The 25,026-nt window shown below is 65.1% G+C and overlaps 2 protein-coding genes across 3 annotated transcripts in view; one reads left to right on the forward strand and one right to left on the reverse strand.

Annotated features, from left to right (window-relative positions):
- LOC128933654 (mitochondrial import inner membrane translocase subunit TIM16-like) overlaps positions 1-25,026 on the forward strand; it is a 39,467-nt gene that overhangs the window by 4,472 nt on the left and 9,969 nt on the right. For both annotated transcript variants that reach the window (XM_054270653.1, XM_054270650.1), the window contains exons 4-9: positions 290-360; positions 693-876; positions 1,536-1,612; positions 2,715-2,765; positions 10,044-10,130; positions 10,377-10,459. In XM_054270653.1, coding sequence (XP_054126628.1) covers positions 290-360; positions 693-876; positions 1,536-1,612; positions 2,715-2,765; positions 10,044-10,130; positions 10,377-10,459 — 553 coding nt within the window. The remainder of the gene's footprint in view (positions 1-289; positions 361-692; positions 877-1,535; positions 1,613-2,714; positions 2,766-10,043; positions 10,131-10,376; positions 10,460-25,026) is intronic.
- Positions 16,383-23,282, reverse strand: VASN (vasorin). Its single transcript, XM_054270654.1, has 2 exons — positions 23,170-23,282; positions 16,383-18,883 (listed from the first exon to the last, which is right to left on the reverse strand). Exons 1-2 carry the CDS (start codon positions 23,280-23,282, stop codon positions 16,864-16,866), a joined length of 2,133 nt encoding a protein of 710 aa, XP_054126629.1. The 3' UTR covers positions 16,383-16,863.

The following is a 25,026-nucleotide window of genomic DNA, read 5'->3' on the forward strand; positions in this document are numbered from 1 at the left end:
CCTGGGGCTGTCCCTGCTGTGCCCTGTGCCCTGTGGGGGTGTCAGTGCATGGATCAGACAGGGGGATGCCCCTCCAGGGTTCCTACCCCTGCCAAAGGGGTGCAAGGCCCTGAGGGACAGAGTGGAGGGGGTCAGGCACTCACAGCAAAGCTCTAAAACACCTGGATAGGGCTGAAACTGCCCCCCACTGCTGAGTGTGTAGGGAAGGAATCAGGCTGGGAAGAGCAGAGGGACAGACACACTGTCTGCAGGGGAAGGTGGAGACAAATTTCTACCATTCTCCTTCCAGATGTGGTCACAGACTTTGACTTCTCCCCCTTTGATCAGCTCCTGCTGGCCACAGGCTCTGCTGATGAGACGGTGAGTGCTCAGTGACAGGGGGGACAGACACCTTGTGACCTCCAGGGTGTCTCTGGGAGTCACTGCAGGGCTGGAGTGATGGGAGTGAGAGGAGCATGGGGTGGAGGGTGCCAGCTTTGGGAGAGCAGAGTGGGACATCCCCAGGGAGGGGGACAGAGCACATGGTCAAGGATCAGCCTCCTCCCATCTGGGAGCTCATCCCACCAAACTGCAATCACCTGGGAATGCTCAGGGACCTCAGGGACCAAACCCTGGGCAAGCAGCGAGCCCAGGCGGGCCAGGGTCCTGCTCACCTGCCCTGGCACTGATCCCCCTCTCTCCTGGGGCTGCAGGTGAAGGTGTGGCGCCTCCCCGAGGGTGGCCAGGACATTCCCAGTGGCGCAGGGCTGACCCTGGGGCCCGGGGGGGCTCCAGTGGACACTCTGCAGTTCCACCCCACGGCAGACGCTGTCCTGGCCAGTGGTGCAGGGAAGAGAGTCACTGTGTGGGACCTGGGCCAGCAGCAGCCCCTGACAGGTAGGCAGGGCTGTGACTGCCCATGACACGTGTCCTCCAGTGTGTCTCTCCCCATGTGTCCTCCCCTTGTGTCCTCCTGTGTGTCTTCCCCGTGTGTCCTCACCGTGTGTCCTCCCCTTGTGTCCTCCTTGTGTGTCTGTTCCATGTGTCCTCACCATGCCAGTGCCTGGGCTCGAGGCCTGACCTCAGTGTCACCAAACAGGCAGCTCAGGTGGCTTTTTAGGCAGGGCACCACAGCCCCTTGTGCCCCTGCACTCTGATGCAGAGGTGTGAAACACTCTGGTGCTGCCCAAGTGTCCACAGGAGCTCTGCTGGGGATCCCCTGGGTGACAGGTCCCCCTCTCTGCATGCCCAGGGCATGGGTGGATGTGGGTGCTTGCTGACCAGCCTGGCCCAGACCTCAGCCACCCTGAGGGGGAGAGGAGATGGGTGGCAGCATGGCTCTGTGGCTTTCCCAGTGCTCCTGCTCTTTGTTTACAGCTGCCAGCAGCACAGGAATGAACGCTCCCTGCACAGACACAGCAGTGTCCCACTGCATCCTGCTGCCACCCACATCATTTCTCCTGGGAAATATTCTGGCTAGGAGAGTGATGGCTCCTGCCCTGCCTGCAGGGGGGACCCTGCTTGATCCTGGCCCTGACTGTGCTTTATCCCCACAGTCCTGGATTCCCACGGGGACCAGCTGCAGAGCCTGACCTGGAAGCGAGATGGGCACCTCCTGGGCACCTCCTGCAAGGTGAGCAGTGCCAGGGGGCACCTCGGGGTGGCACGGCAGGGATGGGCTGGATGCACCCTGATCCTGGGGGGCACCCGTTCCACAGGATCCCACAATGGCTTGGGTTGGAAGGGACCTTAAAGCTCGTCTCGTTCAGGGACACCTTACCTTAGCCCGGGGTGCTCGGAGCTCCACCCAGTCTGGCCTGGAACACTTGCAGGCACGGGGAGCGTGGAGGGACGGGAAGTTTTGGTGTGGAGAGGGGCAGGAGCGGGGTCAGCGAGCCCGCGGGGAGGCGGGACGGGAGCAGCGCTAGATGGCGCCGGCCGCTCGCTGCGGGACGCGCCGGGAACGGCGGCGGGGCGGGCGTGCAAGGAGTGTGCGGGGGCAGTGTGTAAGGGCAGTGTGCGAGGGGAGTGTGCAAGGGCAGTGTGCAAGCCACAAGCCTCCCCAGGCCGTGCCGGAGGCTCAGCAGGCCGCTCTGAGCGCACAGCCCCAGCCCCAGAGCTGGGGAGGGAGGGAGAGCGAAGGGTACGCGGGAGGAGCCGGAGCCCGGCCTGGCGTGCAGGGATGAGCCGGAGTCCCAGCGCATGGATGGAGCCCCGTGCCCATGTGCGAGCTGGGCACAGGGGGTGCAAGCCCAAGCCGTGCGGGCTGGGCTGTGGATCTGCCCCTGTGGCTCTGGCTGGGGGTGGATCTGCCCCTGTGGCTGTGGCTGGCACAATGCGTGCTCCCCAAACAGCACCCCGGCACCTGGGCACCCCCTCGCTGCCCTGCCTCTGTGCCCTGCCCGTTTGGCAGAGGGGTGCCAGGCAGGAAGGGGCTCGTTCTCCCGCAGCACTGTCAGGATGGCATCTGAGGGTCAGGCTCCAGCCCTGGCCCTGCTTGGGAGGCTCCTTCCTTTTCTGGGAGCAGTTTTGAGTGTGTTGGGGTTCTGGGGGTGCCCCCTGCCCACGATGTGGGAGGACACAGTGCAAGCCATCCACAGGGATAGGCACTGCAGGCAGGAGAGTGATGGGCAGGAAGGGGAGGGCTGCTCGCTCCAGCCTTCTGCCTTTTGCATCCTGACATCCCGCTGGCCCCAAGGTCCTTAACCCTCCTCTGTTTTCTTTTATCTCACCAGGACAAGAAACTGAGGATCTTTGACCCCCGAGCAGGCCCAGCTGCCTCCCAGGTATGTCCCCTCTGGATGTGCTGCAGGCAGCCCTGCCCAGGCTGCAGGGGGGTGAGCTTTGGTCCCCCAAACCATGCCAGCCCTGGCTGGGAGATGCCAGGAGCTGAGGCCAGGGGAAATAGGGCTGTCCCCTTAACCCTGGTGGGGTTCAGCAGGGGCGCCCTGCCCTCCCTGCAGTGGCACATGCCCCCTATGTGTGTGAGGTCTCTGGGCTCTGAAGGCTCCTGGGCTCTGCCCTGCCCTGTGGGAGCTGGACCAAAGGCTCTTGGGCACAAGGACCCACCAAGGGCAAGGGCTGGGCAGCTGGATCTGCACAACTCAGCAAATAACAGTGATTAGGAAATAAGGAGAGAATTCAAGCCCTGACGTCAAGTTCAAACAGCCTCTTATTAGAGGTTTCCTGTGGCTTGGGGGCTCTGGCTGCAGAAGGGGCTGGAAGCCCTTGGGAAGGGAGGGATGCAGTGGAGAGCAGGGTGGGATGGCTGCAGTGGGCTCTGTCATTCATGGTGGGCTCAGGAGCCGATGGCTCTGGTGACAGTGCCCAGGCACAGTGATGGGAGGGAGCCAGAGCTCCAGGGCTGCACCAGGACTTTCCACCTGCTCCTGCACATAACCCAGGTGCCGAGCTCCCCAAAGGCCCCTGGGTGCTTCCTGCAGTACAAATGATGCCCTGACCCTTCAGGCAGCCTTATAAACACCCCAGCACAAAAAATAAACACAGACCCAGCGGTGACACGTGCGGACGAGCCGGGGCAAAGTGCTCCCAGCGCTCCAGCGGCTGCCACAACCCTGTCCCGCTCCAGTTGCCTCAGCATGGCTGGAAGATCCCATTCTCTACTCCAAAATTTATCCACTGCTGGCCTCAGTGCTCCCCTCCCCTCGTGGCCCCCCTTCTCCCCCTGCCAGACCTGTCGGCTTGTCTGATGGCGGAGCTGTGAGTGCGATGGGCTCGAGCCAAGTCTCCTGGGGAGGGTGGACTCTGTCTCGCTGAGCTATTAAAAATAACGTGTGAATGATGGTGGCTGTTCAAAGCAGGCAGTTCACTTCCCTCCACTGCTGTCTGATCCAGCCCGGGGCCGGCACTCTGTGTTTGCCAAGAGAAATATTCACCTTCACTGCCGTGGCCCTGCCCGGCCGCCTCGCAGCGCATGGAGATGTTTAGTCTTGGAGAGAAGTGCTCTGCTGAAGGGGAAAACTTTAAAATGCCATAAATCCTCTGGAAGTTTGCGCAGGGCTCGCTTAGCCAAGAAGAATAACGCTCCTGGGTTTTGTTCTTTTCTTTTTTCCCCATGGCTGGAGGGCTGGGTTGGTTGGAAGGTCTCCTTCTCCCCCGGGTGATGCCGGGGCCGTGCCAGCACCTCGCAGGCTCCTGGCTTTGAAGTTGCCTGGTTTTTTTGCAGAGGTGAGCTGCAGGATGGGTTTCCCAGCTGTGCTGGCCCCTGCAGCACCGTGGGCTGGGTTTCCTCACAGCCAGCACAGGGTCCTGCTCACCCTGGGCTCTCTGTGGAGCTGAGAGCCAGCCCCAGGCTGCTCCTCCGGCTGGATTTCTTAATTTGCCAAGCCTGCCTCATTAAACATTCCTTTGTTTAGAGCAGGGGAAAAGAATTGAGAAGGAGCTAAAATAAGCTCGGGGAGGAGTGGTCGCTCCTAATACCTGCTGCTCTCTCAGGCACCATGGATGTGGCACAATGGGGTTGGGGACCGAGGGTGGGTGACAGGGAGGGTGACTGGCAGGCTGCCCACACCCTGTGGCCGTATCCCCGCCAGGTCCTGACCCCCCATTCCCTGCTATGCCTTTAGCAGCTATTTTGAGCCTATCCCAGCAGCGGGCAGACGCGTGTGACGCAGCGTGGCCGGGGGCTGGCTGACCCCGTGGGGTGCCTGGTATGTACCCGGGGCCATCATTTCCCTTGGGAGAGCAGTGGCCTCATCCTGCTGGATCCCCATCCTTTGTTGCAGCCCCTTTGTGAGCATCAGGGCTGTGCTCACACCCTATTGCTGCTCTCTGTGCCTCAAAGTGTCATTGGAGATGCCTGGGCTGCCCTGGGTCCTGCCTTGCCACCCCATGGGGCCACGCTCCTGCTGCTGGCTGGGTCCAGATCCAAGCACCACTGTCCTTCCAGAGAATTCTGTGAGTTCTGTGCTCTGCCTTATCCCCTCCCAAGGCCACGCTGCCCTGTCCTCCCCTCCCACGGGGCGGTGGTCGCTCTCCTCGCCTTGACCCTCGCCCAGGAAGCGAGTCACATCCTCTCCCTTGGCTGCAGCCCTGCCGGGGCTCTGTGTCGCTGGTCCTGCCTTCACCTCCTGCAATCCCCGTGCAAACCCTGCCAAAGGTCCCTCACCTTGGTGGGACAGGGGACACAAGGCTGAGCAGGGAAGCTCCATACCCATACCCATACCCATACCCATACCCATACCCATACCCATACCCATACCTACCCAGCTCATGCCTCAGGTGGGTCACCAGCAGTGTGGGGCACTGATTCAGATATGCCCTGGGCTACCAGGTGGCATCTCTGCTTGCCCACTGCTGCGGCCACCCGCCCTGGGTACAGAGCCCATGGGCCACATCCTGCTGCCCCCTGCGAGGGGCTGTGTGTGCATCTGGCCAGCACCTGGGACAGGCCTGGACAGGCGCCGTCCGTGTGGAGCTGGGGGCAGCCGCTGAGTGGGATGAGAGGAGCCGGCTCCGTTCTCACGAGAAACTTCCTCCGCCGGCGTTTGGGCAGGGCCGGGGGCGAGGGAACGGCCCCGCACCGGGCCAGGCCCGCCCCGCTCGCCTCGGGATGAGCCGCGCTAATGAGCGGGGCCGGGGCTGAGGGCGCCCGGGGACAGCTGCGACAGTGTCCCTGGGGGCTGTCCCCGCCGGGGTTTGTCCCCGCAGGCTGGGCCGGGGCGCAGTTCAGTGATGGGCAGCAGCCGGGGCTCACAGTCTGAGCACAGCCGGGGCTGTCCCAACCCTGCTCAAGGTTCTGGGGGGAAGAGGGACTCCAGCCCCTGCCCCAAACCATGGCCACCATCCCATCAGCTGTGCCCCGGTGGGAGACACGCTATGGAGAGGGTCCTGTGGTGGCAGGGTGATGCTGTGCAGGGTGGAGATCCAGGTTTGGGGTGATCTGACCCACAACCAGAACTCCAAGAACCCTGACATGTCACCTCTGCCCAGGATCCAGCTGTCAGCCCGGGGCTGGCTGGGGACCCCTTGTCATCATCAGGACGTAGAGAGACTCCAGCCTTCCTCCCACTGCCCCATCACCACGGCGTCCCACGCTGGGGTCACCCCGGGGGTACCTGACTCCCAGCCTCGGCAGCAGCTTCCTCCGGGCTGGGGGAAGGTCCACAGCATCCCACATTCCCAAGGAGACCGTGGGAAGCTATGAAAAAGTTGGCCTGACTCTGGGCAGCCTATTTATAGCAGCGCACGCTCGGCGCTCTCATGCTCCTGTTCCCCAGCGTAGCTGCACGGGACTGTTTATATTTCCTCTGCTCCGCTTCCCCCAGCCCGTCCTTCCCAGGAATGCTGCTTGGAATGGCAGACATGGGGAAGTCGAGGAGGATCTGGAACGAGCCCGAGGCATCTCAGGGGTGTGGGTGTGTGTGGTGGCACTGGCTCGCCCTGGCCTGGGTGCCCGTCCCTCCCACTGGGAATGGCCTCAGCAGCTGAGGCCCACACAGGCTGGCAGCTCCATTTCTGGGGCTCCTCGTGGTATTTCAGGAGCCTCAGCTGGGACTGACCTGGGACTCCTGGCAGGCAGCTCTCCAGAGGGCAAAGGTGTTTTGGGATTTGATGGCGTCATAGCAGGGCTGGTGGGGCTGCTGGCTGCAGGAGGAGGGGAGAGGCAGCACAGGAGGGCTGGCTGCTGGCTGCTGGCTGCTGCAGCTGCCCACCACCCTGGCCAGCAAATCCCCCTCTCCTGCCCTACCCCAGCCTCGTGGTGTCTGTGCCCACCAAGAGCCAACCCATCTTCTGCCCTCGCTGTGCCCACAGCATCCTCTGGGACATGGCCTTGGCCTCACCGAGGGCAGGAGGGTTGGATGGAGCAGGGGGGCCATGCTGGTGGTGGGGGGACAGGCAGAGCCTGGTGGTGCCCAGTTCCCCAGGGCACAGGGGGCTCACAGCAGTGCTGCTCTGGCCCATGGGATTGGGGAGGTGGCAGCAGGGGACTGTCCTGGTCCCTGCCCTGTGTCACACACACACACCACACACCTGGCAGAGTGATGGCTGCTGGGGCAACCCCCCAGCTCTGTGGGATCCCTGCAGTCCCCTGGGGCAGGTGACAGCTCCTGGGCTCCTTGAGCTCCAGGCAGGGACCAGGAGTGGGGCTGGCCTGGGAGAGGCTGCTCTGTTCTCCTGGTTACCTCTGGAGTAGCTGGGATTTGGCAAGGGAAGGACATCACTCACATTCCTGTTCGGAGAGGAGGATTCGGTGCGTGGTTAACCCTTTCAGCTCCAGGGGAGCGTTCCTCCTGCTGCCCACAGCCTCGTGGGTGTGCAAGGAACAGCAGCTTCCCCAAGTGCATGGACCATGGCTGGGTGTCTGTCCCCAGAGTCCCCCACAGTGCCCTGGCCAGGGGAGACCCCTCCTGCCCTGGCATCCCTTGGCAAAGGGGCAGCTCAGCCTGGCACTGGAGCCTCCTGTGCCCACGCAGATCCCAGATCCCGCTGCTGGGGTTGCTTCCCACGGGGATCAGATGTCCGTGGGCTGTTAGCCATGCCCATGGGCTGTTAGCCACGGGCAGGGCTGAGCTGTCCCAGCCCTGCCAGCCACGGGGCTCTGCCAAAAGCAGAGCTCTGACCCCCCCGGCCACCTCCCGCCCATCCAGCCCCGGGGCTCTGCCCCGGGCTCCCACCTCCGGCTCTCCCTGCCCTGCATCCGGCTCAGGGTGACGGCTCCCGGGGAAACAGGGATCGCCTGGGAGCCGGAGCAGCCCTGGCTTTGTGTGGGGCTCTCGCAGGCAGCCGGAGCGGCCGCTCCCTGCGGGCAGCTGTTCCCAGCTCCCGAGCCCGCCCAGCGCTGCCAACAGCTGCGCCCGAGCCCTGGGCCCCCGCAGCCCCGGGGCTGCACCAGGAGAGGGGCTGGGACCCCCACGGAAACCAGCACCTCACCCCAGCCTGCCCAGGAGGGATCGGCTGGGACTGGGAGGGGGACGGTGCTGGAAATTCTCCCCATGCAGCCGATCCGGCTCTGAGGAGGGGGCACAGGCTCCCCCCAGCCTGGGCTGCCCAAAACCGGCAGGGTTGGATCCGTGCAATGAGCTGGGCACTCTCAGGGAGCTGGGAAGCATCCTTGGCCCAGGGCTGGTGGGCTCCTTGCAGCTGCCAGGGGGACAAGGCACAGGAGGGACACCCGTCCCTTGGGCTGTCCCTGGTTCCCTGCTCCAGGGGTTCCAGCATCACTCCAGGAAGGGTGCCAGGGTCTCTGCCCAGCTCTGCCAGCCCCAGGGGTGCACAGCAGCCCCACGGGTGCCCCAGGGCTGAGCCACACCAGTGTCCACCCTCAGTGCCAGCCCACACCGCCCCGTCCCTGCCAGGACCCTCTGCACCGGGGGAGCTGCTGTCCGCACGCTCACCTCTGGCAACATCCGCACAGGCTGAGCACGGAGCAGCCCAGCCTCCCGCATACTTGCTGCCATACGTACAGCTCAGCCGGGATGGAACTAATGCAGAAAACATGGCCCTGAGCCGCAGCCGGGGGCTGGGAGCACCGCGGCATCACCCTGCCCTCCCAAACCCTGCCACCGCCGCCAGGGGCTCCCGGGCACTGCCACCGCCCTGGGCACTGCCGGCACCGCCAGGGGCTCCGGGGCACCCGCGGGACCCAGGGCTGCCGAGCCGGCGCCGTCACTCGGTTATGGGATCTGCAGATGTTGGGCCACACGGCTCAGGTGCAGAAGTGCTCTCCTGGCTGACGCGCGGGCTGGCCCCAGCTCCTGGAGTTTCCATCCCTCTTGGCAGCGATCCTGGGACACGTTCCCTTCTCCAGGTCCTTTCCCTGCTGGGTTCACTGCCAGCGTGCTGGCGCTGGGGGCCCGGAGCTCCTGCCCCACATCCTGGCCTGTGGCTGGGAGCTCCGGGCTGGGCTGGGCCAGCGCTGCCTCTCCAAGGGAGCCGTGTTTGTGCTGGCAGGGCAGCTGCTGTGACGGAGCCAGGGCACGACAGCCTTGGCACCGCGCCCCTGCTCCCACCCGGGCTCTCTCCAGAGAGTGGCATCTCTCTGGGGTGGAGGCTGCTCCAGCAGAGCTTCTCCAGCGAGGTGTGACCCCTCCATGGCCCCTCTCTGGCTGCTGTGGTGGCAGAGCCTCGCTGGTGGTCGCAGTGCAGTCATGGCCAGTGGTCACAGTGCTCACACCAAGGGGGACACAGCTCATGGCTCCTCCTGCCCCCAGGCCTGGTGCCCCTGCCCTGCACAGAGGTCCTGGAAGCGCCGTGCCAGGTTTGGCTCTGGCAGAGCCCTGCACTTTCCCTGCCAGCTCTGAACTCGTTAGCAGCCAGTTCTTGGCACTGCTCAATGAGAGCGAGGGGCTGTGAGTGCTGCCTGTGCCGCGGGCCAGGGCTGCCTGCAGCTCCCACTGGGGTGCCTGAACCGCAGGGCCCATCTGGGCACCACATGGGAGCTGGGAAACACATGCTGACAGCCCCTTGGAAGCTCTTCCCCTCCTGTCTGCAGCAGGACCAGGATGGGGACAGGATGTGGGCTGGGGGTCCCACCCCACAGGGAGCCAGGGGAGAGGTGAAGCAGGGTGCAGGGGATGAGAGCACTCTGCTGAACGTGGCCAGGCTCAGCTTGCCGTGTTTCAGTAGCATCCGGGCACACATGGGGCACCCAGCTCCAGGAGCCAGGATTCAGCATGGATAAAGAGCCCGGGGATGCTGCCGGGGAAGTAAGTGCCTCTGTCATCATCACCATGGCAGAACCTCCTCTTGTGTGTGTGGCACGGAGCAGCTTCCTCGCAGCACTCTGTCCCCCTCACCCGGGTGATCTGGTGTGGGGAGAGCCCTGGGGACACGGGAGCCATTGTCACACTCACCTTACCTGCTCCCACCCTCCGCTCCTTGCTGGGAGCTGGGCCAGCTGCTCCACAAGGCAACCACGCTGGCACGGGGGGCAGTCAGGGCTGTCACTGCTTGCAGGCTGTCCCCACCGCACTGTCCCCAAGGCAGCTCTCAGCAGGGCCAGCGCTCGCTCCACGTGCTCAGGCTGGTGAAGCACACGTCCCCTCAGCGTGTCCAGCAAGGCTGGCAGCAGTTCTGACAGCCCTGTCTCCTGTGCCTTGCAGAGTGTCCTGGGACACGACAACAACAAGGACTCCCGGCTGCTCTGGATGGGCTCCAGCGATTGCCTCATCTCCGTGGGGTTCAGCCAGGTACAGTCCCTGCCAGGAGGTGGCCCTGGCACCTCTGGGATGTTCCAGCCCTACTCCCTGTGGCTGCTGTGCCAAAGCACCCCAGGTGCTTTTTGGGTGGCCTGTCCCCCATGAGAGCAGGAAGTCCCCTCTCCAGGTGCCCTAGCCCTTGCTGGGGTGGTGGAAGGTGACTGGTGAAGGTGGTGGCACCATGGGGCCACCCAGGCAGCCCCAGTGCCCACTGACGCTGTGTCTGTGTCCCTGCAGATGCGGGAGCGGGAGGTGAAGCTGTGGGACACGCGGAGGCTCAGCGGGGCGACGCTCACCATGGCTCTGGACACCTCACCTGGGTAGGGATGGGCACTCAGCATGGGCTGGGACGGAGAGCAGTGCAAATGTCATGGTCAGGGACCCATCAGGGGGGTGGTGGTGGAGCAGGAGCTGGCAGAGAGCTCTTGGAACCAGCAGCACGAGGGTGGGGACAAAGCCGGGGGCCGTGCAGCTGCGTCCCCATCGCCATTTGGGGGAGATGAGAGGCAGAGGCAGTGCTGGCGAGGGCAGAGAGGTGTGCTGTAGTGCCGTGGTGGGTGGTGGCGCTGCTGGGGACAGCGTCAGAGGTGGCTGCTGGGTGGGCTTGTTCACTGGGGCAGCATCACAAGATGCTGCAGGCGAGTGAATCCCTTTGGCGCTGCTGGAGCGGCTCAGCCCTGGCCTCCCGCTCCCGCCGTGCTCTGTGCCGCCCCCGCCGTGCTCTGTGCCGCCGTGCCCGCCCAGCCGTGGCCAGCCCCGCTCACCGGGCACCCCGGGAAGTGGAGAAGGAGCCTTGGCCGTGTAAGGGGTCAGCGCCCCCTGTCACGGCACGATGGAGCCGTGTCTGTCTGCGGGGCGCTGCCAGGGCTGGAAACCCTCCAGCTAGAGCCGGCCTGGCCTCTCCCACGCTGCCCAGAGAGCTGGCCTGGCGTCACCATGGGGCAAGAAAGTGGGAGGAGGAGGAGGAGGAGGAGGAGGCTGTGCTTTCATCCCATAGGGTGATGGGGCTGGGGGCATAGTTGGGATGCACTGGAGGCCACCAACTCTTCCCAGGGCTGCAGGCAAAGCCCTGGGACCCTCTCTGTGTGCCGAACTGGCTCTGTGATGGGCCAGGATGCTGGGGCAGGCCGGGGGAACGGGGCCAATCCCGGGCTCTGGTGAGGGGCTGAGTGTGCTGTGACAGCCCCTGCCAGCATCCCCCACACCCGTGCCAGCTCCAGGACAGTGCTGGGGGCGGCCAGGACAGACAGGAGGGGAGAGGAGAGGACCTGCATGGGCACGGTGGGGTGAGGTTGGTGTGGAGAGGCTGCCTGAGCATCCCTGTGCCTCCTGCCAGCTGCCAGAGGAGCAGCTCCCGGCTCTCCTGCTCAGTTCAGTGAGCAAAGGCCATCACCAGTGTCCAGTGAACGCTCTCAGGGAGGCTGGGGCTGCTGCAAGGGGACACCTTGGGGTCCATTATTGCTCTTGGCAGAGAATCCAGCGGGAATTACCCCGAATCCTCGCCGGGCCGGGCCGAGCCAGCCGGGTAAATGGGATGCAGGCGCTGCTGTGCTCGGCCCCCTGAGCACAGGCTGCAGTTATTTTGGCTGCCGGGTTTATCGGCTCAGGAATGCGGCTGGCGGGCGCTGCCTGCGCGTCACTCCGGGGCCCTCCGGCCCGCGGCTGCGTGCGGGGCCCGCCGAGAGGGGCCAGGGGCGGCGGGGGCGAGCGGAGAGCCCCCCTTGGTGCTGGGGAGGCGCTGCTTTGAGGCCACCGCGCTTCCAGCCCTGAGCGCTGCCGCCTGTAAATCTGGCGGGGATGACAAATGGCGGAGGGGATTTGGGCTGGCTCCCGGCGGAGGTGCCGGGCGGGGGCCGAGCTCCCCCTCCGGCAGAGCCATCCCCAGCACGGCCGCGACACTGCGGAGCCGCGGAGCCGCGGCAGGGGCACGGGGTGGATGCTCTTGGGGTCGCCGGATCACCAGATGTGCTTGGGGCAGGGTTGGAACGGGGGGACCGGGACTGAGCCCCGGGGATGGCTGTTGTGATATGTGTTAGATCATTTATAACACTGTGGATCTGTGGCCGTGGTGCCCGGTGCGGGGCACGGAGGTGTGCTGGGCAGTGCAGCAGTGCCGGCCGGGAGCGGGGCGTGGGGAACTGCAGCAGCAGCAGCAGCAGCAGCAGCTCGTTGAAGCTCTTTGAGGAAGCAATCAGTGGGCGGGCAGGAAACTCATACCATTCATTACTGACGCCAGGCCGGCAGGAAGGGGAGCCCGCATCCCCACCGCGCCCGCCGAGCCGGCACCGCGCGTCCCTACGGCACCCCAAAGCAGGGCCACGGCGAGCCCCAAGGTGGGGGACACCCCCAGTGTGCTCACCCCAACACCCCCAGTGTGCCCACAGCAACCCCAAACCCTTCAGGCTGGTTGTGCCCTATCCAGCGTCCCTGAGAGAGGGCAGGGAGTGGGAGGCACCGGCCCCATGGACCTCCACATCAGCATGTGCCTTTAGGGGGCTCTCTTTCCCAAATCCTGAGCAGGTGAGATATTTCTGACCACACAAATATCATTTTCAAAGCATGTCAGGGCCATGCTTAAGAGCTGACCCCATCAATTTCCAGACCCTGGGGGAACAGGAGGTGAGAGGTGTGGGTGGCCATGGCCCCTCTCCGCATCCTGGTCCTCAGTGTGCCACCCCTGGGTACCTGCTGTTCCTTCAGCTCGGGTTTTGTCCCCGCCTGGCCCCCTTTAATTAGATCAAGGAGCAGCAGGGCAGGAGCCAGGAAGGGGCCTCAATAGGTTATTGTTGCCCTAAATTGTAACCAGCACCAGCGGGGTTGGGTTACCGGCGCTGACTTGGGGTCACCGAGCAGACCCCGCTGCACGCCCGGCAGGCAGCACAGCACTGCCCGGGGACAGTGCTGTCACCACCGTGGTGACAGGAGAACAGCGCCTTCCTTGCATCAATGTCCTGAAAATGTCCCCAGGGAGGGTGGGGTGCCACGGCCGGCTCAGGGCTGGGGCTGGATCAGTAGGGATGAGATCTGGGGTCAGCAGAGGTGCCTGTGGGGTGTTCCAGCAGTGGGCATGTCCCTGCAGGGCAGGATGGTGGTGGGGCTGAGGGATGGGGACAGCTGGATCCCCACCACCCTTCATGGCGCAAAGTCTGACAGAGCTGGGACCTGTGTGTAGCAGGGAGTTGGCACAGCAGGATGTTTGTGGAGGGATTTGGGGCTGTTTGGCTCCCCCAGGCTGGAGCAGGACATGGAGGGGCCCAGGTGGTTGCCTGGGGGCACTGCCAGGGGGGCTCAGTCTGTAACACCCACACTCTGCCAAGGCCTGTGGCTGAGCCAGCTCCTGGGGCCAGGCTTGCAGCCCTGGCATCTCCCAGCACCAGGGCACCCAACCCCACTGAGGCACATGTTCCCACTGTCACCCTGCCACCTCTCCCCAGATACCAGCTGGGATGGGACCTGCTCTTGTCCTGCCTGGCACCCTCTGCACTGGTCTTTCCTGGGCCATTTTGGGTGATGGTAGGTGTTTTGGGGCTCTCTGAAAAAACCCATCCCAGCAGGAAGAACCCTGAGCAGGACAGGTCCCTTGCTGTCCCCATGCCCCTGCAGATCCCAGAGATGCCTGGCTTGACACGTGCTTGCCATCAGTGGGAAAGGGGTTTTTCCTGCCCCAGCTCGGCTGCCACCCTCCGACACAAGGAAGGGGAGAGGCCGCCCCACCCCATCAGGTGTCACCCCAGCGGGACCCATCCCCACGGGCAGCCACATGAAGGGGTTAAGGCGGGGCAGCCACCCAGCCCATGTGGCCTGTCCCGTAATTCCACTCGGTAAAAATAGCCCAGCGCTGGGGCGGGATGGCAGCGCCCAAATCACTCCCAGATGAGCCACAGCCTCAGTGGCCACACGGTGCTCCTGGCCTCCCCAGCTCTGCGGGAAGATGATGAGCTCCAAAGCTCTTCCTGGCAGCACTGGGCTCTGTGTGATGGGCACGCGCCTGTCCTCCCTCCAGAGATTGGGCATCCAGACCCCTGGCACCGAGCCATGACCCTTCGGGGCTCTGCTGCAGACCTGGGGGACACAGGGGACCTCTCTTTGGTTTCTGTGGGGCCATGCCTGGAACCAGGGGTGATTTTTGGGAGACCAGAGCCCCTCCAGCCCTGCCACATCAGGGTGCAGGCAGGATCTGCCCCGGTGAAGCTCCTCCCGTTGTGGCTCCCCGCCGAGCCCCCATCCTGCCGGTGGCTCTGCCCGGGGCTGTCGCTCACCGGCCCCGCCGGATCGCACAGAGAGAGGGAGATTGTTTTTGGGTCCATTTCAGGGGGTTTTGCAATCCTTGTCGGCGCTGATTCAGCTCGCAGGAATTAGCAGCGCTGCACGATGTGCTGCTCTTGGAGCGGCTCTTGGCGCGCGCGACGGGGCTGGCACTGGCCAGGGGAATTTTGTGCTGGGATTCAGGATTCAGGAAGCCACAGGGGCTGGACAGCCCCACTTCGGGCACTGCTGCTCTCCCGCAGGGCTGCCCGGGTGCAGATGTGGGTGTGGGCCAAGCCCCGTCCTGGCTACAGTGTCTCCATCACCTCCGTGCCAAGGCTGAGCCCTGCTGCCCCCCTTGTGCAGCTGGCACCCCAAAATCTTTGGCTCGGCGTGTCTCAGGGGTGCTGCACCTGCCAAAGCTGAGCCCTAACTTTGCTTCTGCCCTCCTGGCCTCTCCACTGGAGCTCCCTCACTCTGGAGCTGCTGGAAGCTGCTGGAAGGGCAGTGGGATCAGCTGAAGTGCCAAGGGGTCCCCAGTAGACGCTTGGCATTGGGGGGGGTGCCCTGCAAACCTTCGGCTACTTACAAGTGGGGGAATCGGCTTCTTTAGGGGAAGGGCCCACCATGGAGGCAAAGGAGGGGGGACGTGAGGGGCCAGGAGGGGCTGGAGGGCTCCTGGGGCCGGGGACACGCCGGGGGCTGGCCGGGCCCGGGGGGCTGTGGCGGCGGCCGGCCGGGGGCACCCGGCGCGAGGCCGCGGCTCCGCCAGGGACTTTTCTTCTCTCCTCCTCGCGAGGCTGGAAAATATACAAAGCTCGCAGTGAAAATATTTACACAGCAGCAATTTTGGGAGGAATTTGGGATGTTAATTTGAAAAATCTGTGGGGAGAGGACCACAATGGGCCCTTTGAGCGGGCGAGCGTGGCCATCGCAGCGAGCCGCCCGCGCCGGCGAGGGGCCCCTGCTGCCGCTGCGCCGGCCCTAATGGGAGCCAGCCCTGCCGGAAGCCCACCTGGGAGCCGGGGGGCTGCGCCAGACGGCCCCGCCGACGCCCCGCGCCCCTAATTGCATCCAGAGGCGCTCCCTGCCCCGGGCGAGCGGCACCGAGGGGCCGCGGGTCAGGGCCGTGCCCTGCGGCGGAGCGGCGGGCCCGGAGCGCACGGCGCTGACCCCCGCTGCAGCCCCGCGCTGCGCTCATTCTCTCCAAATCAAACATACCTCGGCGGGCAGGGCCCCAACCTGGAAAATTCCAGGCCCAAAGATAAAGGATTGGAAAACGATTAAAACCAGAGGGTTGGAGCAGAAAGCACTTGGCAGCGGGAACCTGCCGAGCGTCGGCTCCCAGCCCACCCCGTGCACAAAACCGGCTGTTGTGGGGCCGGGCAGCGGGGGCTCTGGCGGCGCCCCCGGGCTGGGGGCCACGCAGGCTGACACTTGTCACGGGCCATTTGGGGGTCCCGGTGCCGCCGCGGGTGACGGCAGGAGGCTGGGCTGGGCTGTTTGTCCCGCAGCTGGCCCCGCAGCCATCTGGCAGGCGGGGAGGGATGAAGTCAGGCTGGATGATGCGCAGGGCAGGGGCTGATTTGAACCCCGTGGCCTCTGTTTTGGGAACACCCCCTCAGCGCCCGAGGTGGGGGGCAGCGCCCTAGGGGTAAAAACGCCCAGAGTCAGGAAAACTCCCCCCTCCCTTGCCCTGACTCATCCCGGTGCTCGCCAACAACAACGGGAGGACACGGCTGACCTTCCCGCTCCTCTGCAGGGGACACGCCACACTGCCCACACCCCTGCCTGTGACGGGCAGTGCCTGCCGAGGTACTCAGGGCTGCACAAAACTTTTTGTTGTTGTTATTTTAATCATTTTGAGGTTTTTTTTTTTTTTTTTTTTACAAAAAGACACCCTCTTCTGATCTGCCTTACAAAAGAGATGTACACAAACCTGTACTAAAAAAAGTTTTCCCAGAAGAAATGGGAAATAACGATGTATAAATATTCTCTCTGAGTTCTTAAAGCTTCAATTCCCGGTTTGCCTGCTCGGCACTTCCTTTGGCCCGGGGGGTCCCGAGGGTCCCAGCACCTCGGCCGGGCCGTATTGCTCACATCAGCTTCCAGGGAGTCGAGTCACGGGCCGTGCTCCACTGAAGGACCCTTGTTACCAGCACGTGGGCATCCCTCAGCCCAGTCACAGCAGCTTTGTCTTTAGCAGGAGCTAAAAAAGCCCCCCAACCCCCAAATTAACCCCCCTTCTCTTCTGCTGCACACGTTCTAGGTAGAGTCACAGAAATCAAGGCACAGAGCAGTAAAATTCGTGTGTCCTCCTGAAGCATGGCAGCCTCTGGGAAATTGCACATTGTGGGATGAGGGGGTTCTGCCTCAGTTCAGTCAGCTCCTTGGCAATCTGTATCCCAGAGGGACATGGCCAGGTGCTGCCTCTGGAGCTCAGCCCTCCTGTGTCCAAGGCTCTGGAAGCCCTGTGGGTTCAGAAGTAGGAGGGTTTGAGCCCTGGGGTGTTGTTGTTGCTGGGGTAGTGCGACTGCATGAGCGGCACCTCGCACTCGGAGCCGCCAGAAAGCATGGCCGCCTCTGGCACCTTGCAGCCGTGGCTGCTCAAATCCCCGTTTTCCAGGCAGGCTTTCACCCCTTCCAGCTCCAGCGGGCCGGTGTCCACCCCAGCGCCAGCACGGGCCTTGGCGCGGCGGTGCCGGCAGTAGTACATGGCGGCCGTCACCACCACCAGCAGCAGCAGCATGGCAGCCAGCGCAGGGACCAGGATCAGGGCGAGGTTGGGGTCCTGGCTCTGGGTGACAGGGGAGTGCTGCTGCAGGCTGAGGGGCAGGGTGTGTGCCTCGGCGCAGTGCTCCTCCTTGGGCGCCTCGCCCAGCGCCCCGATGCACACGCGGTAGGTGCAGTTGGGTTTCAGCGCCCGCACCGTGTACTCGGAGAGCGAGGCCGGCAGGCGCAGCATCACCGCCCGCTTGTCCGGCCCCGACAGGTTGCGGTAGCTCAGGCGGATTCCCTTCAGCTGCGCCTTGGACTGGATGTAGCTGTGCAGGTCCACTTTGAGGGAGGTGCTGCCCACCTGGGCGATGCTGACCCGCTGGGCAGGGGGCAGGGCCGGCGTGCCCGGGGCCGCCGTCGTTCCCCTGGCCTCCACCTCGCAGTACACGCCAGCGAAGCCCACGGGGCACAGGCACTCCAGGAGGTTCTGGGCGCCAAGGTGGCAGGTGCCGCCGTTCAGGCACGTGCGGGGGGGACAGATGGGCGCTGGGGGGCTGGTGGGGGCCGGGGTGCCGCTGAAGGGCACCAGCGTGGAGCTGCCCTGGGGCTCTCTGGGCCTCGGGGTGGGCGCGGCGGTGCTGGGGGGCGGCGGCGGGCGGTGGGTGCTGGGCAGCGGCGTGGGCGGTGGCAGCGTGGTGGTGCGGGCCGTGGTGGGCGTGGGCGTGGTGGTGGGGCAGCCAAAGTCGGTGTACTGCAGGTGGTGCAGGAGCTTGCCCGAGTTTTTGGGGGGGAAGTGGCAGCGCGTCTCCTCGGGGCGCCGCAGGAGCACGCCGCTGGTGTTCACCCACTGCACCAGCCAGCTCATCTGGCAGATACAGTTGAAGGGGTTGCCGGCAGCCGTCACGGCCCGCAGCCTGGGGAAGAAGCCGGAGAAATCCCGAGGGATGGTGTTGATGTTGAGGTTGCTGATGTCCAGCTCCTGGAGGTTGTGGAGGCTCTGGAAGTCCTCAGCTGGCAGCTGGGAGATGCGGGCGTTGCCGGCCAGGCTGAGCCTGGTGAGGCTGCCCAGGCGCCGCAGCACGGCCGGGACGCGCTCCAGCAGGTTGTCAGAGATGTCCAGCTCGTGGAGGTTGTTTTGGACCTGGAAGAGCTCCTCGTTTAAGCTCGTCAGGCCCAGCCCTGCGATCTTCAGGGACTCAATGCTGACGGCATGGAAAGCCCCTGGTGCAATGGCAGGGATCTTGTTCCAGCTGATGTCCAGCAGCAGGAGGTTGGGCAGATCGAGGGGGGGCACAGCCCTGAGCTGGTTGTGCTGCAGCTTTAGCTCCAGCAGATTCTCCAGCGTGTCAAAGGCAGCAGCGTGGATGTGCTGGATCCTGTTCGTCTGCAGGTAGAGCCGTTCCAACAGGCGCAGCCCATGGAAGGTCTCATTGGTGATCTCCTGCAGCTGGTTGGAGGACAGGTCCAAGTTGACGAGCTCCGTCAGGGGCTGGAAGATGTTTCTCTGGATGCTGGTGATCTTATTTTGTGAGAGATCCAGGAGCTGGAGGGCAGGCAGCCCTGCAAAGCTGTCCTCGCTGAGCGTTGTGATGCCGTTCTCAAAGACGTAGAGGGACAGGGTGCTGGGGGGCAGCCCCTGGGGCACCGTCTGGCCCCGCCTGGCTGCACACAGGATGGTCTTGGTGTCATGGCACTGGCAGCCTGCAGGACATGCCCTGGCCGGCTCCCCACGGGCCAAGAGGAGCAGGGTGCAAAGGATCAGCTGCTTCATGGTGTCAGCTCTGCAGAGACACAAGCACAGCCAGGGTGAGGGGATGGGCCCTGCTGGGGGGTACCCAGGGGTGGGGGGCATCTCTGAACCCCGCTCAGCCTCCAGGGCTGGCCACCCCAGCTCCATGCTCCCCCCCTCCCAGACCCCCAGGATTTGGGGATGCGGTACCTTTGCACACCCCAGGCTCTCCCACTGGTATTGGGGCTGTCTTCGGTGGAGCACAGAGACCTTTCCCAGTACTCACAAGGGCCCCAACCTCCCCAGCTGCTCAGCAGGGTGCAAATCAAACACAGGGGATGTGGAGAATCAGAGCACCGGGAAGGGGTGGGAGCCTGGCCGGCCTCCCCTGCGTAGAGCTCAGCTTAACCCTTTGCTTGTGCTGCCATTGCAGCAGCTGCACCCTCAGGGGCTGCTCCTGCCCGGATCACCAGCAACAGCAGCCCCTCTTGGGGACAGGGGCACACAGTGTGGGGCTGGAGGAGCCATTTGTGTCCCCACAGAGTCCAGGGGCTCATCCAGCCCCACCCAGCCCCTGTCCCCACAGGTCACCTTGCTGTTCCCCTCACTGTTAAACTCCAGGGACTCAACTACGTGGGCTGTGTCCCTGTCCCTTAAGGGCTGGGATGGAGGGAGGAGGCTCTAGGGTGACCAAGGCTGTAACCACCCCAACCCCAGCTCCCCATGGATGCCTTGGCCAATGTCACAAACGCTGTCTGTGTCCCACAGGGCTCTTCTTTCAGCCCCTTTAATGACACTAGGCCGGACCAGAGACTCACAGTCTCCTGCCACTCCATCTCAGGGTCGGGGGGAGGTGGCAGAGTGGGATCCCTGGACAAGGAAGAGGCGAACCCTTCCCCAGCCCCATCTGTTGCCACCTCCCCCCTGCTCAGAGCTGTGGGAGCTCCAGGCAAACGCCCCCCCCGTGGCTCACAAGGGGCCCCGCTGTGTGTGGGGGGCTGCAGGTCACTCAGCAGCACGTGCCGCCTGCCCCTGCAGCAGTGCAGGGACAACACATCCCGAGCCAGGAGGGGCTGGAGCCGTGCTGTGTCCCCTTGTCCCCTGCCGGGGGGTTGGACAGGGTTAACACCGCGGGCAGCTCTGTGCTCGCCTCTTCCCGAGCCGCCCCCCCCAGGGTGGGGTGAGCCCACGGCTGGGCAGGGTCACCACAAGCGCCTGAGTCACTTGGCCTGGCCAGCCCTGCCCTGACAGTGACCTGTGCCGTCAGCCTGACACTGGGGAGGAGCTGTGCCACATCCCAGAGGTCACTGTCACCCATCACTGTGTCCCCTCCCCAGCAAGGCCAGCTCAGCCCCCTCAGCAGTGTCGGGTGTCCCTGCACCCCACATCACAGCCAGGCTGCCAGCAGAGTTAAAAGCACAACATGGAGACCCTGTGAAGAGCTGTTTGGGGCAGACCCAGCACCCCTCGAGGTGGCTCCAGCATCCAAAGCGTGCTGACTGGTGGGAGAGCCCTGGGTTCAGGGTGCTGGCCTGCCAGCGGTGCCACGGCCGTGCCAGCCCGCCCGGGTGGGCAGCGCCGCATCGGGGCCAGGCCTGCGGGATGCTGGCGAGGCCGGGGCTGGTTTTGCAATGCCAGGGTCGGGTTTCGCTGACGTGTCCCGCGCTGCAACCAGCTGCTGACTCCAAGTCTCTCTCGTCCCTTTAATTACGCTGGCATTTCCTCCCCGTCTGCCAGGCTCCCCGCTCCGGGCAGGTTCGGCCAGCCCGGCCACGGCCGCGCATCCGCGCCTGGCCACGAGCACCGGGCACGGCCCCGCCGCCGCCCCCGGCATCGCCCGCTCCGCCGGCACACGCCGACACCCCGTCCGCGCCCCGCCTGCCGCGCGGTGCTGCTGCGGGGCACAGAGGGGTTCCCGCAGCCCGGGACGGCCCCAGGAACGGGGGACAGGGAACAGCCGCCCCAGGTCCTGGCAGGGTCCCCAAGGGCGGAGAGGGGGCCCCGTTTCTGCCGGAGGTGTTGGGGCCGCCCTGCCAGCGGCCTGCTGCTGCCTTGGCTGGGCTCCCCCGCGCCTGCACCGCAGATATTTGCCGAATTATTCATATTTTCCGGCTGCGGGGAGGATCTGGGCTCAGATTCCCCCAGTCCCGGCTCAGCCTTTCCCTGCCAGCCTGCCGGGGTGGGAGTGCCGTGTCACCCCCGTTCCCCGCCTGCAGCCCCCGGGCTGGGCCACCCCCGGCACTCGGCAGGGATGGATGCCCTGCTTTGCACCCGCCTCCCGTTTTTAAGGACGAGGCCATGTCCTTGTGCCGCAGGGTGACACCTGTGCAGGACAGGCTGGAGGAGCTGCAGAGTCCCTGCCTTTCCCCTCTGCTTGGGGACCCCAGGGAAGCAATCACAACCGGGATGTTCCTTCCCGCACCGGCAAGCACAGCCAAACAAAGCCAGCGTTGTTGCCGGCCCGTGGGCTGCCACCTTGGCCGGTGGCACCAGAGCAGGAAGGACGGGGGCCCTGCAGTGTGCGGTGACAGGGAGGTGACACGGTGCCTCTGCCAGGCGGGATGCAGACGCTGCTCCCCTTGCCTTACACCCCTCAAAACAAGGCGATGTCAGCACGGGCCCCCTCCCCGAGCCAGCCGGGGGGGATGTGCAGGATTAAACCCTTAATCCTCCTCCCCTTCAACCCACCCTGCGCCGGCCGCCGCAGCTCCCACCTCCTCCCGCTCCCCTCCCTATTTAATTAAAGTTTCCGCAGCAGCCCCGCAGGAATGCAGGCCTGGTTATTGCATTCCCCGAGCGCTCGCCAGCCCCTCCATCCCGCTCCTGCCCCTTTGACCCGGCCGCGCTCCCCATCTCAGGTGCCGGCAAGGAGAAAAACCAGCAGAGCCGCTTCGCCGGCAGCCAAAGCGCCTCGGGAGGAGCCGGAACGCCGGCGGAGGGTGGGAGGAGGCGGGCGAGGGTGCCACGCGTGGCCCGGGCGGCACGGGCAGATTCCTCCGCAGTGACTGGGGCGGCCGCGGTGTCCCCGAGCGCTTCCCCGTGCCGGCAGAGCCAGCCGGGCAGGCGGCGCTTGCGTCAGGGCCACCCGGCCGGGCTCGGCGTGGCGCGGGGGAAAACAGTAATTAGTGTCATCCCTGATGGCGGCACTGCCCCGGCCGTGTGGGCAGCGGCACAGCTGGGTCAGCGCAGTCCGGCCGCCCCAGCCTCGGCAGGGTGAGGGCGTGGGGCACGCTGGCACGGGGAGGTGTATGGGGGGACAGCACTGGGGGGTTTGAGCCTCAGAACTGGAGCATCTCTGCTGGCATGTGTTGGCTCCTGTGGCCGTTGTCAGGCTGGGAGGGAGCCAGGCATGGAAAGGGACATTTACACCACGGTGACCCAAAGAGGTGACACCCAAAGACAAAGAGGTGACACCCAAAGAGGGTGACAGGCGCCAGCACCCTCCGAACTCATGCCAGGTGACAATGAAGTGTGTGCGGAGCTGGTGGCAGGAGAAGCGTTGGGGTATCCCTGCCTCTCAGTGCCAGGCTGGGCAGTGGCCGTGCTGGCACCCATCCCTCTGTGCCAGCCAGAGAAAAACCCTTGTCAGCACTGCATGGGGACCCGCAGCAGGTCAGTGACCCAGGACTGCGGCCCCTGAGGACAAGCAGAACGAGGGCAGCCGAACCCCACCCCAGCCAAGCCCTCCACTGAGCAGGGTGGTGGTGGACACTGCTGCCAGCAGTTCCCACCTCTGTCTGACCCCAGCTGTCACATCTGCCGGGACAGAGCAAGCAAGGGATGGGCCCAAGACTACGCTGGTCCCGTGTGGGTCTGGAGCGCTTCACTGCCACTCGGCCATGCCGGATGGAGCTGTGCTCCATGTCAGCCCCAAATACATCCCTCCCCTTGCCTGCAATGAATGCAGCACCAGAGCAGGATCCCAGGGCCAGACCCCAGCACATCCCATGGCAAAACAGGCACAGGCAGAGACAGGGAAGCGAAAGCCCTCCGTGATCCCCTGTCCCAGCCCTCTGCAGTGCCACCGCCCCAGCCCAGCCGAGGCCCTACCACCAGCCGGGGCAGGGGCCAGCCGGATGCCTCGGGCTCAGCTGAGGCCTCGCAGGGAGCAGGGCATGCCGACCCTCAGCCGAGCCCCAGTGACACCGTGTCACTCTGGGTGCCCAGGCCACACCGGGCGTCCCACGGCCCGGCCCGGACCCACCAGGGCCCCCCGGGCCCTACCGCCCCCTGAGCCGCGGATGCCCGGCAGAGCCCCCTCCCGCCCGTGGGCTGCCACCCCACAGAGCCGCGGTGGCCGTGTGGAGGGTCGGGCGGTGCGGCGGCCGCGGGACTCACCGTGGCGGGCGGTGCGGGGCCGTGCGGGGCGGGCGGTCAGTCCATGGCGGCAGCGCAGCGGCGGCCGAGCGAGCGCTACCCTCTCTGGCGGCGCCGGGCGCGGGGGGCGGCATTTAAACAAAGGGGGCGGGGCCTGGCCTCCCGCCGGGCACCCATTGGCTGAGAGCACGGAGGGGGTGGGGCTGGGCACGGCCTCCATGGAGGCTCCGCCCCCGCTCACCTGGGGCCCGACGGGGGCGGCACCGCGGGGACCCCCGGGACCCCCAGAACCGCGGGGACATCCGGAACACCCGGGACATCCCTGGAGTCACAGGGACCCCCGGGACCCCCAGAACCGCGGGGACATCCAGGACCACAGGGACCCCCGGGACATCCAGCACCTCTGTGACCCTGGATTCACAGGGACCCCCGGGACAACCAGGACCTCTGGGACCCTGGAGTCACAGGGACCCACGGGACCCCCAGAACCGCGGGGACACCCGGGACCACAGGGACCCCCGGGACATCCGGGACCACAGGGACACCCGGGACATCCAGGACCACAGGGACCCCGGAGTCACAGGGACCCCCCGAGCCGCGGGGACATCCAGTACCTCTGGGACCCTGGAGTCACAGGGATCGTCGGGACACCAGAGGCACAATGTCCCCGGGACATTCAGGACCTCTGAGTCACAGGGACCCCCAGGACCCTCAGGACCTCTGGGACTTTACAGTTAGAGGGACCCTCGGGATATCCAGGATCTCTGATTCACAGGGACCCCTGGGATGCCCAGGACATGTGGGACCTCAGAGTCACAGGGACCATCGGGGCACCCAGGATCTCCAGGACCTCTGGGACCTGGGAGTCACAAGGATCCCAGAGGCCTCCACAGAGACCTCCAGACCCCGTGACCTCCCAGAGCCACAGGGACCTTGAGATTTCAGGAGCCTCCAGAGTCACAAGGACCTCTGGGACCCCGTGGGAGCTCCATGTGACCTCAGGGCTCCCCAGATTCACAAGGACCCCCAGGACCCACAGGACCTTTGGAAGTTCCCAGACCTTCCAAAGCCTCCAGGGCCCCCCAGGACCTTCAGCATCCCTGGGGCCGGGGTCCCTGGGACCCCAGCACCCCTGGTGTGTGTACACACAGGTATAGGGCTAGATGCAGGTACAGGTATCTCCCTCGTATTGCCAGCACCCATGGGACCCCTGGCAACCCTGGTAACAAAAAAGGCTGGGTTAGGTGTCCTTGGCACACCCAGGGACCTCCACATCCAGTGTGCCCAGGGTAACCAGGGACTCTGGCACCAATGAGCCCCAATGCCCTGGGGTTCCAATCCCTCCATGCCCCTGGTGTCCACAAAGCTCCTGCCACTGTGTGCCAGGGGACAGGGGGACAGTGGGTGGCCCTTGCAGGGCTGTGCCATGCCCCTGTGACAGCAGAGCAATGCTCCCTGTTTGGCATGGTGAGGGTGGCATGGGTTGGGCTGGGACACTCAGGGTGCCCTTGTCCTGCACCACTGTGGTGGTGGCAGTGCTGGTGGCTGTGGTGACAGCAGGGCAGGGGATCCCAGTGCCTGCCCCAGCATCCTGGCAGTGTTTATTGTGCCAACAGTCCTGAGGCAGGAGCATGCCATACCAGCTATCCTTCATGGCACGGGATGGCATGGAGCAGCTCCCTCCCCTTGGCACAGCCACAGACACCTCACCTGAAAGTGATAGATTGTTCCTTTGGTCTCTGCCCGCGGCGCTCCCTCCTCCACCCCTGCCAGGGAAGGCACAGAGTGCCTCTGTGCTGCTGTCACCACTGTCCCCTCCTGCCACCGAGCATTCCCTGTGCTCCCCTCCTGCCATCGAGCATTCCCTGTGCTCCCCTC

This window comes from Melozone crissalis, unplaced genomic scaffold (genome assembly GCF_028551555.1).
Source record: "Melozone crissalis strain CALT ecotype California unplaced genomic scaffold, PUWL_Pcris_2 ptg000012l_1, whole genome shotgun sequence".
In the NCBI taxonomy this organism is placed as follows: domain Eukaryota; kingdom Metazoa; phylum Chordata; class Aves; order Passeriformes; family Passerellidae; genus Melozone; species Melozone crissalis.